This window comes from Delphinus delphis, chromosome 13, assembly GCF_949987515.2.
Source record: "Delphinus delphis chromosome 13, mDelDel1.2, whole genome shotgun sequence".
Classification (NCBI taxonomy): domain Eukaryota; kingdom Metazoa; phylum Chordata; class Mammalia; order Artiodactyla; family Delphinidae; genus Delphinus; species Delphinus delphis.
In genome coordinates, this window is record NC_082695.1 from 63,723,778 (window position 1) to 63,741,172 (window position 17,395).

General features: G+C 34.7%; 1 protein-coding gene across 1 annotated transcript in view; it reads right to left on the bottom strand.

Annotated features, from left to right (window-relative positions):
• Window positions 1-17,395, bottom strand: part of SMAD2 (SMAD family member 2) — a 95,227-nt gene that overhangs the window by 30,001 nt on the left and 47,831 nt on the right. Inside the window, exons 4-7 of the mRNA XM_060029011.1 lie at window positions 8,096-8,185; window positions 6,854-7,047; window positions 5,911-6,045; window positions 3,465-3,539 (exon numbers count right to left, since the gene is read on the bottom strand). Coding sequence (XP_059884994.1) covers window positions 3,465-3,539; window positions 5,911-6,045; window positions 6,854-7,047; window positions 8,096-8,185 — 494 coding nt within the window. The remainder of the gene's footprint in view (window positions 1-3,464; window positions 3,540-5,910; window positions 6,046-6,853; window positions 7,048-8,095; window positions 8,186-17,395) is intronic.

A 17,395-nucleotide genomic window follows, 5' to 3' on the forward strand; every position in this document is an offset into this window, starting at 1 on the left:
ATGATCAAGAACAATGCAAAAATATCCATTCTTAGTATTTCTATTCAATAGTTTACTGTAGGTCTCAGCCAGAACAGAAAAAGAAGAAAGCATAAAGATTAGAAAGCAAGAAGTAAAACTGTCTTTATTTAAGAGATGGCAAGGTAGTATGTATAGAAAATCTTAGGAATCTACAGAATACTAGATACAAAAAGTGATTTTAGCAAAGTTCAGGAAAAAAGATCAACATACAAAAATCAAATTTTATTCTATATCCTAGGAAAAAACAATTAAAAATAAAATTGAAAAATAAACATTTACAATAGCATGAAAAGGTTAAAACAGTGAAGAATGCATCTAATGACAGAAATGCTATATATCTATGCTAAAAACTGTAAAACACTGCACAGATGGCATAGCCAATAAGACCACTACCTTTAAGTTCTCAAACCTGACCCTCCGTTCTTGACAAATAACCTTATTTTCCTATTTTATTTAGAAGATTGTAGTCATGAAGATTAAACTGCTTCTGCTTCTGGATCTCAGTCCCTCAATTTACTTCTAATTTTCATGCAATCAAGTTTCTTCCTTTTTCTTAATGGTTAATTCATCCTTTTATATTTTCTTTAAATATACTCACATAGTATTTACTGTAAGTTAGGAACATTTAACTTCTTTACAAAAATTAACTATTAACAACCCTATGGGTTTGGTACTATAATTATTCCTAATTTACAAATAAGGAAACTGTGTGCCTCGGTCATCTAGCTAGTATATAGCAGAGGGACAATTCAAACTCAGGTAGTCTAGTTCAGAGTCCAACCATACTATCCTGCCGCTATGCATTTGGTTAGAGAAGCTGTCTCCTAAGTGGGGTATGTGAACCTTGTCTAGGGGTACACAAAATGACTGGCTTGCAAGAAAAAAAAATTAGAACTAAATCAAACTTATATTTCTTGTGATGTTCAGCCTGATCCTTAATGTCCACAAACTTTAAAGAATGAAGGCTTGACCGGAGAAATTTTTAAAAAAAGAAAAAGCAAAGCGAAAAATAACAGGTACTTGTTCATACAGTTCTGTATTCTGCATTATTTGTCCTACGGTTACTTTTTTTGTTTGTTTATATTTATTTATTTATTTTGGTGGGGGAGGGTCACACAGCTAGATCTTAGTTCCCCGACCAGGGATTGAACCCATGCCTCCTGCAGTAGAAGCGGAGTCCTAACTACTGGACTGCCAGAGAATTCTCCTCTGGTTACCCTTTTAAAAAATATTAACTCCTTCTATTCCAGCAGAGCTTGAAAGATCAATTTAATTATGTCCTTCCCTCAGGGAAGGTATGGACCAGAGTTTAAAAACAGGTTAATTTTGTTCTAAATTGGGACCCTGCATCAGTCAGAAAATTCTTCCCATGGCACTGAGAGAACAATAGATAGCAGGTAGAAGACTGGTATTTAAACCAACTTTTAGCATCTCATGAATCAAATATTCACACTGTTACTGTCATTACACTAAATAATTTTAAATGTGTCATTTTGAAAAGACACTAACATTTCCCCCCACTGAAACAGAATTAGAAATATTAGGTTACGTTCAAAGCTAGCCCCAAAACATTGAATTCATTTTAGTTGATTCAGCTTATTATCCACTTTTAGATTTTGACCATTATCATAACCAATGATTATATTCATCTTATTGTTCTTCCCATGTTTCAGCTATATTATAGAATAGGCATTTGTGCACTAACTGGAATCCTTATGGCCTTTTGTGCCTGGCTTCTTTCACCTAATATAATGCTTTCAAGGTTCATCAATGTTGAAGCATGCATCAGTACTTCATTCCTTTATATGGCTGAATAATATTCTAACGTATGGATATAAATCATTTAATTTATCCATTAATCATTTGATAGACAGTTTGGGTTGTTTCCAATTTTGGGCTACTATGAATAATGCTTACATGAACATTTGTTTACAAGTTTAATGTGGACACGTGTTCAATTTTCTTGGGTGAAATTGCTGGGTCTATTGTTATACTATATTTAACTTTGAGGAATAGCAAATCTTTCCAAGGTAACTGAACCATTTTACATTCCCATTAGCAACATATGAAGACTCCAACTTCTCCAATCTTCATTGAGACTTCCCCCTTTTTTGATTATAGCCATTCTAGAGGGTGTGAAGTGATATGTCATTATGGTTTTGATTTGCATTTCCTTGATGATTAATGATGTCATTAGGGCATATTTTTATTGGCATTCACTTCTAAGTGTCACAGTAGCAACTGTCCATCAACATGACTGATTTAGGAATACAGTTCTTTGACACACATGCATTTCTTAGGAAGATATATTCGGAAATCTAAATGTCATTTGCCGTAAGATATTTGCATTAAGATGTATAATATAGGGAATTCCCTGGAGGTCCAGTGGTTAGGACTCTGCGCTTTCACTGCTGAGGGCAGGGAACTAAGATCCCACAAGCTGCACGGCCAAAAAAAAATTTTTTTTTAAAAACATACGTTATTTCCAATGATCATCATCTACTTTTCTTGGTTATCTACTATTTTGAAAAGCTATAAGTATGATTAGCTATAGCAGAAACTTCCTCACTTGGGAGTCTAAATAATGGAAGAATTTAAACAACAGAATTATTGTAAAAGCCAACCACCCCAGCCCCCACCATGTAAAAAATAACTTAGATTATCATAACTGCAGAATGCTTTAGTATAAACTGTGTAGAAAAGCGGATGCTATAATTTGGGAGGTTGTGATATTAAGGTGTCCAATCCTTAAGATATAACCAGGGTGAAATAGATCAAAACATACAATTACAATGACATCACAGCTGTTTCACTGGTGACCTGTTAGTTCTGATGGGTTATATACATTTTATTACATAACAACTGTTTTAAAGCTTTGATGTGTGTAATATCTATTACACGTCAATTTTTTCTTCACTGTGTTTTAAGCTGATAGCTAAATATTAGAAATTAATTGCATTAGGTCAGGTACAATATACAAGGTATTTTGTGTAAACAATCTACTATAATTCAGAACTCACTAGTAAGTTAAAAGAGCACTGAAAAGCTGATCCCCATCTCTTACTTCCAAGTTCCTCTGAAAGCCTGTTATTGGGATAATTAATTAGAATCTTTCATCACAAAGACATTTATTCATAGAGTACCTAAAACTTTAAACAGAAGCACAGAATATCAATATTTTAAAAAGAAAAGTGAGTGTTCTCCCATTTTTATTTGTTTACTCTAATAAGAGAAAATTCTAACAATTATTCTGCAGAGTAGCATACGTTAATCTTTCACTGACTCCTCTGATGATTCAAATATGATTATTAAATCAAGATGATTCTTTTTTTTTGATATGTCCCAACTTCTCTAAATGTAAGGGTTATGAATAACTCTAGTGAGTTTCCAACAAGGCAAAAATGTGTATCTAATTACTGAGGAATTTTGAAAAATATTTTTACCTGTATCCATACTTTGGTTCAACTGTTGATCACTTGTTTCTCCATCTTCACTGATATATCCAGGAGGTGGCGTTTCTAAAAAAGTTTGGAACAAATCACGTACAGGTTCAATTTAATCTCGCCTTTTCTCCCAGCTACCAAAGATAACCAACAAATCACTCCAAATAACATAGGAATGTTACATAACATCTCTATAAAAAGCAATATTGGATACTGAGGGCTTAAGATTCAGGTTCTGATCCAAACCTTATAGGTGAATCCTTAAAACTTACTTGTAATATAATTGAGCTCTCTGTGCATATTTTCTTAGCTATTATTTACATATCTGGCTCATTGTCATATGTGTATTTTCTGGGGCAAGAGCCAAAAACATAACTTCAAAGATGCCTCAGTTCTGATCGGTATGTTTCAAAGAATCTAGTACCCATAATTATGATTATTTTTTAACCTAATGGCCATCATGGATGGGTACTTAAGAGATGATTAAAGGACACACAACACAGGCAAACAAGATTTTGGATTACAAAATAATACAGGCTTACATCTTACATTAGGTTCTATAGGGCAAAATATGGTAATATAGTTCAGGAATGGTCTAGCTTGAATTCTACCTAAAAAGTATATTGCTCCATGATTGCTAACCAGTAAATCTTGAATGCTTGAGGCAGAAAATTAAATTCAAATACAGACTGCTACACAAAACTGAGGCAAACTACTTCCTGAAAATACTTAAGATTCTAATGTGCCATTTCCAATATGGTTTATGAACAAAATGTTTATATTCAGGAAGCATCTGAATATCTGAATAAACTTCATGTAAAATAAAAACATTTATACAATTTTACCAATTATAATTTCAAGGAGGAAAAAATAAGTTTAAATGATGTGGGTTAAAGGCTTCCTTCATAAACTTTTTATAATCTCTCTTCAATAAGCTAACTATAAATTTTAACTTAAGTATCAAACTTTTCTTTTTAAGTGTCAGTACCCCAAAATTTTTAATGTGAGAATAAAATAAATTCTTTCATACACTCGAACAACAAAGAATACAAAAATAAGAATAAATACCATTACGTGCTATTTTAAAAGTTAAAGCAAATTAAAAAAAAGAGCTGAGCTTTGCCAGTTTAACCACTCATGTCTCAAAGGTCTAAAGAGGAATAAATACTGAACTGATAAATATGTTATCTTTTTTCATTTTTCTCCATTATTAGTTATCTATAAAATAATAAACAACAAAGGTACTAGTGTTTTCGAGGAAATGTTAAAATTTCTTTCGCGATGGACTAAAAAGCGAATCCCAAGGTTTTGCTGTCAGTTGGAGCTGGGTAAAGCCCCACTGTCCAGAAAAGCAGATAGGTGTAATCCACTTGTGATTTTCTACTTTGTAAAATGCCCAAATCTAAACAAGTAAAGACGACAGGGAAAATAAGCCCAAACATCTCCACAAGTGAAAGCCACTAAACATTCTAACACCCTCCATATAATTATTGGGTAGGTGTCTTACAAGAGTGTATGCTTACACCTCAGTTTCCTAAGTATTGTTGAATTATACTAATTCCCACATCAGAGACTTAAGTACTCCCTCACCCAAAACACTACCCACAACCCACACGTAACCACTTCCAGTCAAATTCTTCTCCCTACTAAATGCCCTTTGTTCATCCTCCTTCCCCTCACCCTGGCCTCCACTCTCCACAACATCTTTGCCCTGTCCTAACTTTTCAAAATGTTGGTTTCCCAGCTACCCAAAAAACAGCTTTAAATCCTCTTTTGGAATAGAACAGTAGTAAAAGAAAAAAGCATTAAAATAATCAGAAAACACTTTCTAACCTTAAAATTAGCTATTTTTAAAAATCCTTCCTTTTCCTTATGTTTTCAAAATTATCTCCAATGAACAAGCATTATTTCCATGATGAGACAAAGCAATTTTTTAAATGTAGTTGAAACTCCAAGTTCCTTACATATTTTCAGTTGTATAAAATAAACATAAGAGCGGAATAGATAAATATTACACAAGGAGAAAAAAGACACTAAAAAAATCCTATGTATAGCTAAATGCTCAATCTTTTACCTTTAGTTTGTGCTAGGAAAAAAAAAACAAAAAAAAAGGAAACAGACAAAAAAGGAAGAAATTATTAGCTGTTGTCCTAACAAACAGTGAAAACTAAAAGAGTAGTTTCCATATCATGGGATATTACTGGACATATAATATAATAGAGCAGAATTTGAGAACCATGCAGTTCATTTATTTATCAGCATTACTGAGTCCCAGATGAAAAACAACTAAAACAGAGGTTTTCTGATTTTCAGCACAACATACGTGTTGCTATGTCTGTAGAACTAAAAATTGTAAAAAGCCAAACCATAATTTATTAATACTTGAACATTTATGAACAAAATTTGTATCTATCCCAAATTTTAGGAGATGCTGAGGCAAAAATACCTGGGATATAATTACTCTGTGGCTCAATTCCCGCTGGGAAATTAGTGTTTTCTGGAATGGAGTGGGTATAATCATCCAGAGGTGGTAGTTCTGTTAAGATCTCAGTATGCCGTGGCACTAACACCGGAGGCAAAACTAAAAGAGTAAAAGAAATCCAAGTCAATGGCAGAGCAAAGGGGAGGGTGACACCTGTATTAAAAGTTTTCATTAATTTTTGAAGTTTAGGATCCACCTACTTGGCATTATTTGGCTATTGAGAAACTGACAAACCTGATTATGATTTTAACTTGTCATAGTCCACAATCTAAATCTCCAAGTTCCAATTTATCTTGTACTTTTGGGGACAAAGTGATCCTGGTAATATTATATTACCACAGAAGTTCATAAATCCTCATCGGAAAGGTTGCAGAAACATTTGTAAAATCAGATTTGGGGTATTTTTTGAAAATATAGCTGTATTCTTTTAGTTTCAAGTATACAGTATAAGTATACAGTTCAAGTATACAGCTAAGTAAATTGAAAGTCCTGCTATGAGTTTTACCGAACTGCTTAGATGCAAATGATGTCATTAAAGTACATCAAAAAAACAAAGAGCAAAATTACTGAAAACAGGTAGTACAGCAGACAAGTAATAAGACATATCATTCAGTTCTAAGCAGACTGTGTATCTGTGGGATTAGAATTTCCTAGACATGTACTTTGATGTGAAATGCTTGCTATTCCAAGAAACTAAGATATCTTTCCCTCTAAGATATATTTTCCCATAACATGTGTTAAAAAACTTAAAAGTATTTTTAATTACTGCCAAAAAATATACTGAATTTAAGGTAATTTATTAGTTTTATACCAAAATTTCCCTGGGTCAATTAGGTATAAGAGTACCTAATACACTTAAGTTCAAGCATTTAATTAAAACAAGGGGAAAAAAATCTACTTTTCCTACCTGGTGTCTCAACTCTCTGGTAGTGGTAAGGGTTTACACATACTTCATCCTTTTTAAGATTAAAAGCATATTCGCAGTTTTCAATTGCCTTGAGTTCATGATGGCTGTGAAGATCAGGCCAGCGCCATAATCGGCAATATATTACATGCGGCAGTCCTTTCCGATGAGATACCTGAAGACGACCATCAAGAGACCTATTGGGAAGCAAGGGAAAAGAAAGGTGGGAACTTCAAAAAAAAAAATGTTCTCAATTGAGATAAATTAGTACAATAAGAGCATAAAGAAAGGAATGACAGACGTTTAGTTAGTTTTAGTGAGTACAAGGAAGAAAAATGTGTTATCTAATGGATCTCATATAAAAGTAAGCAGCAACACTAGGGTATGTTTCTTATAAATATGCTACATAAATGACTCAAATGTCAATGAACGGGTAACCGCTTGGGGAAAAAGTGATTTTTTAAAAAAAGTATCATATAGCTATACTTGAAAAACTTTTGTCAACAACTTCCATCTTTAGTGAATCAAACTCTTATTTAGGGAGGCTTTTAAGGGCATTATTTCTGTAGGTGACAGAATTGTCAAAAAAAGGAACTAGTGTGAAGAATGATAAATACCAACAATGATGTAAAAGTAACTTACTAAAACTAATGTAACTCATTACCCAGTTGTGATTGCTTTGAGTACTGAGGTATATTTCTATACAGCTCACACATAAATGCAGATGGTGATGAATATGATGAGATGAAATGGACCAATACCAATATGCTCAAAAAAGAGAATAAGGTGATAAAAAAAGATAACATAAAAACGAGTTAGCCTGGCATTAATTGTGATATAAGGGGTTCAGTAAATAAGTATGTGCTTATTAGTATACAGATGAGATTTAGATGATAGCAAGAAATTTAGCAAAAAACTGGTTATGTATCTACTTAAAAATTAGGCCAACGACAGATTATAATCTAACCTCACACTAAAATGAGAATATAGTTATCAAAGTTTCTATTCTTTAGGGGATGCAATAATTTAAAAAAGATTCAAAACTAGAATTTCATTGATAAAACATCAGCTGAAACATTTAATATATTTTTAATACTGGCAAGCAGTTATTTTAAATGCCATGCCTTATTTTACATTAAGGAAACATCCAAGGCAAAATTATACTAAGCAACCCACTATAGGTCTTTACAAAACACCCTCCCTCCCACAAGATCTCTAGGATTCGATAGAGGGCAGAATATTCACCTGGTTTGTTCAGAGAAGCTGTAAAGGCCTGTTGTATCCCACTGATCTATCGTATTTGGTGTACTCAGTCCCCAAATTTCAGAGCAAGTGCTGTGCATAAATTGAAAAACAAAAAATTGATGTGAACATGGAAGCATGGTTATTCAAATTACCATGATGTAAAACATGGAAAATGTACAGAATACTTCCTTCACCCAGAAAATATACATTGCTTCACTTTTTCGCAGGCATTTAGTGCTGGTTTCTATATTTTCTATATGAAGGAAGCCAATAAAATGGAACATGTGACTCCAGATAAGTTATGATTATGTTTTTAAAATGTGAACACCAATGCTCTCTAGCTTAATGAAATCAATACCTATGCCTTTTCCAATTTCTTCTACTCACAACAAAGGATCCTATGCCATTAGCCTTACTAACAGTGCTTCATTTTATAACCCAGTTTTTAAAAAAAACTTATCTAAAAATGGATGTCAACTAGTATTTTTAATATAGGTAAATTTCCAATTGAAATAGACATATACCCACAGTTAAGATTTCCAGGTTATTTGTTTGAGATACATATATATTCAGTTTTACTGAAAATTATTATTGCTCTCTTATTACTGTAAAGGACACGGAAATGGATTTTGAAGTCATTCTAGTGCAGCATACTACCTTAAAAGTTTTAAGAAATTGCTATGAGGACTAAAGATACGTGAAAGGACAAAATTCATAAAAGATAGTATGAATATGACAAAGTTGCTCTATCTAGTTTTTCTCATTAATACACCTGAAAGGCATACACCAGAAAGATCTCAAAATTTTTCTTCCACATTTCTTTCCAGAACAAGGGCAGCCCAGAGATAAGTCTGCCTATTTTCCCTGCTACCACTTCATCTGTGGGAGAAGAGAAGAAAAGGAGAAAAGAACAGGTGCTTAAAAACAGTCTGGAATGGAACTAATGACAGCCAAAGGGGTCTCAGTTATAACTAAGTCATACTTTTAAAATTAGAGTCAAAAGATAATTTCTGAAACTCTATTCCATTTCTTACATATTACAAAATCATCAAAATTTAAAGGAAGAGAAAGAAATATTTCAAAACAACTTTTGAAAATCAAATTAAACAACTGGTTAAATTCCAGATGTATACTTTGCTAATGAGCTAACTCAATCAGCATTTCAAAGGGCACTGGTGAAAAGTGCTGTCTTCCTGTGGCTGGACAACACATCAAGTGGGCTGCGGGGTTTCAGGGCTTCAGGGCTTCAGGGCTTCAGGGCTACAGGGCCTTCTGCACAGTCACTGGGCTGCAGAAACATTTCACGCCGTGCTTTGGAGGCTACAGTAAGTATAATACTGGGTGGTTTTTAAAAATACATTTTCAGACACTTTCCAGCAGCTTTCTGAGACATTTTACAGATTCTCTTGGTTTTTAGGCTTCTAACTTCCACTTCTCAGACGACAAAAGTCAGAAAAAACCAAACTGGAGGATAATTCAGACCTTTCCTTTTTTCCCAAAGGTGTACTGACTAAACAACCATCACATAAATGGTCCTTTAATTCGGGTATTTATCAAATATCTACTGGAAACATACAGCACCATGTAGTTTAAAACAATAAAATCAACTAAATTCTAGAGTCTCATGAATCCAAATTTAAACCTCAGAAGGAACAGTATGCATCTTACTCTTCTCTCTTTGAAAATAATTTGAGGAAAATGATTGATAAAAGAGTAGATAATGAGGCTATTCTGCTCTTATGAGACTAAAATGAACATTTCACTCAAGTTAACTCTGGAACTGACATGAGAACCAAAATGTAATAGGTCATGAAGAGCTTAAGTTGTGCTTTATTCAAGCCTTGAAATGTATCAGAGAACAATAAGCAGTAGTTGTTAAAAACAGGCAATGGATTTAGAGGCAGAAAGACCTAAATCCCAACTCTAACTCGGCCACTTTCCCACTGCCATCACAAGGTATATTTAAGCCTCAGTTCTACTGATCATTATAATCTCTCTCACACAAATTGGAAAGTTTATTTAAAAATAATAAATTTGCTTCTATCAAGTAAAATATTTCCTTGTTTATATATGAAAATTTTTCAAAGAATCAATTTATAACAAAATATACAAAGCACCTAGAATAAATGTAATTATAAATGTGTCAAAACTACACCAAGAAATATTTTAATTATTACTAAAGAACACAAAAATCAACTGAGCAAAGAGAAAAACATACATCTTCCTAGACAGGAAGATAACATCATAGCGATATCAGTTCTGTCAAATTTATATATCTGATGCACTCAATAAAAATTTTAAAAAATTGTTCAAGACCCTGATAAAATTACCTGAGATATAATGTATCAAAATAAACAAGAATGACCAGGAAAACTGACAAAGAAGAAACTGGCCATTACCAGATCCTGAAACACATTATAAATCCTCAGTAATGGAAATAGTATGCAATTAACAAAAGAATACACAAACAAAACAGAACAGAGATTCTGCCAGTAGAGTAGCCTCAATCAGGGAAATCTTCCTTTGGATAAAAATGAGAGCCTCTGAACAAAATATAATAAAATTAACTATTTGAAAATATAATAAAATCAACTATTTGATAACAGTGGAGAGAGACCAAAAACAGATACAAATTGAAGGGAAGTCAGCCTTTGTAAGGGGGGAACTGCACTGGATGCGAGCTGCATTTGTGTGGCTCTATATCCAAAGGCACCCCACAGTGTAAGCTACCCAGGGCAACTAGACCTTAAGCAGAAAACAGCAGTTTTAAGGACCTGCAGAATCAGAGGGTGGATTTGGGGCTGCTGGAAAGGCTGGAAAGAGAAGAGGGAAATCCCATAATGACGGAAGCCACGAAGGGAAAAAAAAATCTGAATAGGGGTATGAACTCTGCCCAGACCCTTAAACTATGCATGTGGGAGAGACTGCAGAGGCCTGCTGAAAACCAGTGCTTAAAAGTCTGAAAGAACTAAGCTGAGATTTCAGCTGTTTCTTTTCTCAGAGGCAGTTTGGACTCTGAGGTCACCCAAAACTATCTGTTAGAACAAAAATCAACGTTCTTCAGAGAAAGATAAGAGAATTTAGTCTCTAAAATATTTTGTCCCAAATATCCAGTATAAAAATCACAGAATACTAAACATGAGAAGAAATAAGAAAATGTTACCCCCAGTAAAAACAGACCCCCAAGATGAATTAACAGACAAGAATTTTAAAGTAACTATTATGAATATGTTCGTGGACTTAATGAACAGATGGGAATCTCAGCTGAGTAATGGAAAATATAGAAACAAATTAAATGAAAACTCTAGAACTGAAAATTACAAAATCAGAAATTAAAAATTAACCTGATGGTTGGAGAAGACAGAAGAGTTGGTGAATTTGAAGATGGATCAATAGAAGTTATCTAATCAGAACTGAAATAAAAGACTGAATAACAAAATAAACAGTCTCAGTAACATGTGCAGTCCCAGAAAGAGGGGAAGCAAGAACAAGAAAAAAATTTTTAATTAATAATGGCTGAAAAATCTTCAACTTCAGTGAAAAACTAAACTTAAACTTCCAAGAAACTCAGTGAATACCAAGCAGTTTAAATACAAAAGAACCAACCAAAAACATATTGGGAATATCACTGTCAAACTCCTAAAAACAAAAGATGAAAAGAAAATCTTTAAGCTGGTGAGAAGCATAAAAACTTGGCACAAAGGACTCCATCCAAACCCCTGCAGTTAGAGACTTGACCAAACTCTAACATGGTTTCTAGCAACCTAAGGCCTCGTCCCTGGTGTGACCCAGACCCTACTGAGCTCCTGCCTGGAAAAGCTCAAGGCTGCCAAAAGAATTAACCATTTGTTCCAGCCAATACTGGTCCATAGGCCCCTGACCTCCTTTTCCCAGTGCATCTATTTAAAAAGCTTACAACTGTAAATCCTTCCTGTCTCTTTGAAATGTACACATGACTCCTACAACTCAGAAGTGGAGGACCTGAAAACCATTCCTTTGAAATGTAACCAATCACCAGGAAAAATGGGGTCTCCATCTTCCAGTCTGCCCTCTGAGGGAAGGCAGAAGTCTAACTTCCGATAAATGCCATTTAGCAGACACAGATGGCCTAAATCACATGGACACTGACCAAACCTCGTACCCACTTTTTGGGTAATTTTTCACTTCCCTGACTCTGTTCCAGACCCCACTCATTAACCCCTTGCTACTCCCTCATTCTCCCAGTCACCTCTGTGCAAATCGGAAATTGGGCTCAGATCTTACCCCTGCTGGAATGGTTACTGAATAAAATCTGTTTTTACCACTTTTAACCAACAACGTGCAGTTTTGTTTAATTTTGACAGCAGCCAAACCAGAGCAATCTATACATGTAAAGGCATAAAGACGTGAATAGCAATTTCTCATCAGAAACAGTGGAAGCCAGGAGATAATGGAACAGCAGCTTTAAAGAGCTGCAAGGAAAAAACAAAACCCTCAAGCTAAAATCTATAATCAACAAAAGTATCCTTCATAAAAGAAGTCAAAACAAAAATGTGTTCAGATAAACAAAAACTGAGAGACTTCTAGCGGACTCTGCACAAAGAAATGCCTAAAGGAAAATTCTTCAGGATAAAGAGAAATGACAACAGATGGAAACTCTAAATCAGGGGGAAATTTTTTAAAAAACTAGCAAGTATAGGTATGTAAGTAAATATGAAAGACAATATTCTGTTCGTCTCTTAATTTCTACAAAAAGGATATGACCAACTACAGAAAAAGACTGTAACTCTAAAAGCATGTAGTGTAATTTATGACAATGGCAGCAGAAGCAACAGGAGGTGTTTAAAAACCACTACATTATTGCAAAGCTAAAGATGCATATTGTCGCTGTGAAAGCAACTCCCCCTCACACACACAAAGGGCAAAAGAGAGTAACTAAAGAGCATATAGCAAACTAAAATGAAATACTAAAAAATAAGCCCAAAGAAAGGAGAAAAGAACAAAAAACAGATAACCGAAAACAGAGTAAAGAGTAAAACAAAGAGTAAGTCCAACCCATCAACGATAATGTTATACATAAATACACCACATACTCCAATAAGCCGGAGACTTGTCAGAATGAATACAGGATGCAAAATGTCTACAAAAAAAGATGTACTTTAAACATAATATATGGATGGGCTGAAAATACAAAAGTGGAAATACAAAGTTCATACAAGCAATAAGTTTAATAAAGCATAGTACCAGAAATAAGACTTCAAGTCTAAGAATATTACCAAAGTAAAAAGAGACATTAAGAGGGACAATTCATCAGAAGACATTAACAATCCTGTAAGCATTTAAAAATACAGTTTCAAAATACATGAAGCAAAAACCGACAGATCTAAAGGAAGAAATGAACAAATCAGCCATCAGAGTAATCTCAGTAACTCTTTGGACAGTCACACTACAAAGAAAAAAAAATCTATGTATCATAGAAGAGCTGCACAATACTATCAACCACCTTCTAACTGACATTTATAGAATCCTCTTCAAGTGCACATGGAATATTTAAAAGAGAGCAAAACAGTGCCTGACAATCAGCTGGTGGGTGGGTGGGTGGGTGCCTGGTTCTTTAGAAGAGGCTAGAAAACTGCCTAAATTTTTCTAGAAATGCTAATTTCTTCCCAGAAATGGCTTTCAAATTACATCACTCAAAAAACCAGACCAAACTTAGGACAATTTTCTCTTCCCTTCTAGTCTTTGTGTATGGGGACATGTAGTTCAAGACCTCCCAAGGGAACTCTATCAGTTTTCATCATTATGTATTTAAAAAAGAATGGCATGTAATGAGAAGTCATCCATGGATCCTATGGTATAGTCAGTGTTTTTTGAACAAAGTCAAAGGACAAGATAGGATCTAGCACAATAACAGTGACTCAAAAAATACTTGATAAATGAGTGAACTTTATGGGGAATTCCTTTATATAAAACAGATAAAAGTAGAAAGGCTCCATGCTTACTGTAGGCATTAAACAGAAGCACAGAATAAGAGTGAGACAAGAGTACTACTACCTCTGCCTTCCCTTTAGGCCTGAGGCACCTCTATTTAACACCGGGATCCAAGAGAAACTGATCAATAATTATCTGGAGTCAACGGGCAATGATCTAAGATCAATGAACTATTTCAGACAAATGGTTTGCATTATTAGGTATCAACTGAACGTTAATGAATGAATAATCTACAGAGATCTAAACTGAGTTTACTTCTGAGTTACATATTGTGACGTTCTTGGTTAAAAAAAATACGAGAGACCACATGCTGAGGACAGTTAATTTTAAAACTCTGAAATCCTATAGATTATGTTCTTTGGCCATAAGTGAATTAAATTAAAAATCAATGATTGAAAGATACTTAGAAAAGTCCCAAATATTTGGAAATTAACAACATACATCTAAGTAACCCATGGGTTAAAGAAGAAATGACAAAATAAAGTAGAAAATACTTTATATGATAAGGACTCCACAATATAAAAAATTGGGGAAAGGGGGGCTAAAGGCTATTGCTTAAATGTTTATATGTTTATATTAGAAAGAAGAAATATTTTAAATTAATGACTTAATTTTAGTCAACAATGATATAGTTCTAATTAACACTGTACTGGAGGTCGTAGCCAGTGGCGAGAAAAAGAAAGAATATTAGAAAGAGAAGAAATAAAACTGCTTTTTTACAGCCAAACTCAAAGAAATATAAAGTAGAATGGTGGTTGTCAGGGGTATGGGGGAAATGGGGAGATGTAGGTCAAAAGATGAACTAAAAGTTCTGGGGATCTAACGTACAACATGGTGACTATAATTAACAATACAGGTATACCTCATTTTATTGTGCTTCACAGATACTGTGTATTTGGGTTTGTTTGTTTGTTTTTACAAATTGAAGATTTGCCCTGAGTCAAGCAAAATCTCCTGGTGCCATTTTTCCAACAGAATTTGCTCACTCCATGCCTCTATGTCACATTTTGGTAATTCTCACAATATTTCAAACTTTTTCATTATTATCATATTTTTTATAGTGATCTGTGATCTTTGATGTTACTATTGCAATTGTTTGGGAGAACCATGAATCACACCCACCTAAGATGCTGTATGTGTTCTGACTGCTCCACCTACCAGCCATCTCTGCCCCCACCACCTCCCCATCCCGAGACAAAACAATATTGAAATTAGGCTAATTAATAACCCAATAATGGCCTCTATGTGTTCTAGTGAAAGGAAGATTCGCACATTTCTCACTTTAAATCAAAAGTTAGAAATGATGAAGCATAAAGAAGAATGTTATGTTGAAATCCCAGACAGGCCAAAACCTAAGCCACTTGCACCAAACAGTAAGCCAAATTGTGGATGCAAAAGAAAAGTTCTTGAAGGAAACTAAAAGTGCTACTCCTGTGAACACAAAAATGATTTAAAAAAAAAAAAGGCAAAAACAGCCTTACTGCTGATACGAATCACCAGCCACAACACTCCCTTAAGCCAAAGCCTAATCCAAAACAAGGCCCTTTCTTCAACTCTGTGAAGGCTAAAGGAGGTGAGAAAATAGCACAAGAAAAGTTTGAAGCTAGCAGAGGTTCGTTCATGAGGTTTAAGGAAAGAGATGAGTCATCTCTGTAACATCAACGTGCAAGGTGAAGGTGCTGCTGTAAAAGTGACACCAAGGTATCTAGAAGATCTAGCTAAGGTAACTAATGAATGTGGCTACACTAACCAACAGACTTTCAGTGTAGACAAAACAGCCTTATATGGGAAAAAGATGCCATCTAGACCTTCATAGCTAGAGAGAAGTCAATGCCTAGCTCCAAAGCTTTAAAGGATAGGCTGACTCTCCTAATGACTCTCTCATTAGGGACTAATGCAGTTGATGACTTTAAAGCCAATGCTCATTTACCATTCTAGGGTCCTAGGGTCCTTAAGAATTATGCTAAATCAACTCTGCCCATGATCTATAAATGGAACAACAAAGCCTGGATGACAAAGCCTGCATTACAACATAGTTTACTGAATAACTTAAGCCCACTGTCGAGACTTACTGCTCGGAAAAAAGATTCCTTTCAAATTTTTACTGCTCACTGACAAGGCACCTGGTCACCCAAGAGCAATGATGGAGAGGTACAACAATATTAATGTTGTTATCATGGCTGCTAACACAACATCCATTCTGCAGCCCATGGATCAAGGGGTAATTTTGACTTTCAAGTCTCATCATTTGCGAAATACATTTCGTAAGGCTGTAGCTGCCATAGATAGTGATTCCTCTGATGATCTGGGCAAAGTCCACTGAAAACCTTCTGGAAAGAATTCACCATTCTAGCTGCCATTAAGAACATTCACAGGAGTTTGGAAGAATTTGATTCCAACCCTCGTGGATGACTTTGAGGGTTCAAGACTCCAGTGGAGGAAGTAACTGCAGATGTGGTGGAAACAGCCAGAATTGAAGCCTGAAGACGGGACTGAATTGTTGCCATCTCATAAGACTTTCACGGATAAGGATTTGCTTCTGATGGATGAGCAGAAAAAGTGGTTTCCTGAGATGGAATCTACTCCTGGTGAAGATATGGTGAAGGTTGTTGAAATGACAACAAAGGATTTAGAATATGACATAAACTTAGTTGATAAAGCAGCAGCAGGGTTTGAGAGGACTGACTCCAATTTTGAAAGAAGTTCTACTGTGGGTAAAATGCTATTAAATAGCATTGCATGCTACAGAGAAATTGTTCGTGAAAAGAAGAGTCAATCGATGTGGCAAACTGCAGTGCTGTCCTATTTTAAGAAATTGCCACAGCTGCTCCAAGCTTCAGGACCACCACTCTGATCAGTCAGAAGCCAGGAACATCGAGGCAAGACTCTCCGTCAGCAAAAAGACTACTATTCAGTAAAGGCTAAGATGATGGCTAGCATTTTTTTTTTTTAAGCAATAAAGTATTTTTAAATTAAGGTATGTACACTGTTTTTATTTTTTAAGATATAATGCTATTGCACACTTAACAGACTACAGCATAGCATAAACGTAACTTTTTGTATAGACGGGAAAGCTAAAAATTCCTAGTGATTCACTTTATTGAGATATTTGTCCTATTGTGAGGTCTGGAACAAGCCCACAATATCTCCAAGGTATGGCTGTACTGTATCATATATATGAAAGTTAAGAAAGTAGATCTTAAAAGTTACCACCACACACATACGAAAAGGTAATTATGTGAGGGGATGGACGTGTTAACTAACTTAATTGTGGTAATCATTCTGTAATATATATGTGTATCAAATCATCACACTGTATACCTTAAACTT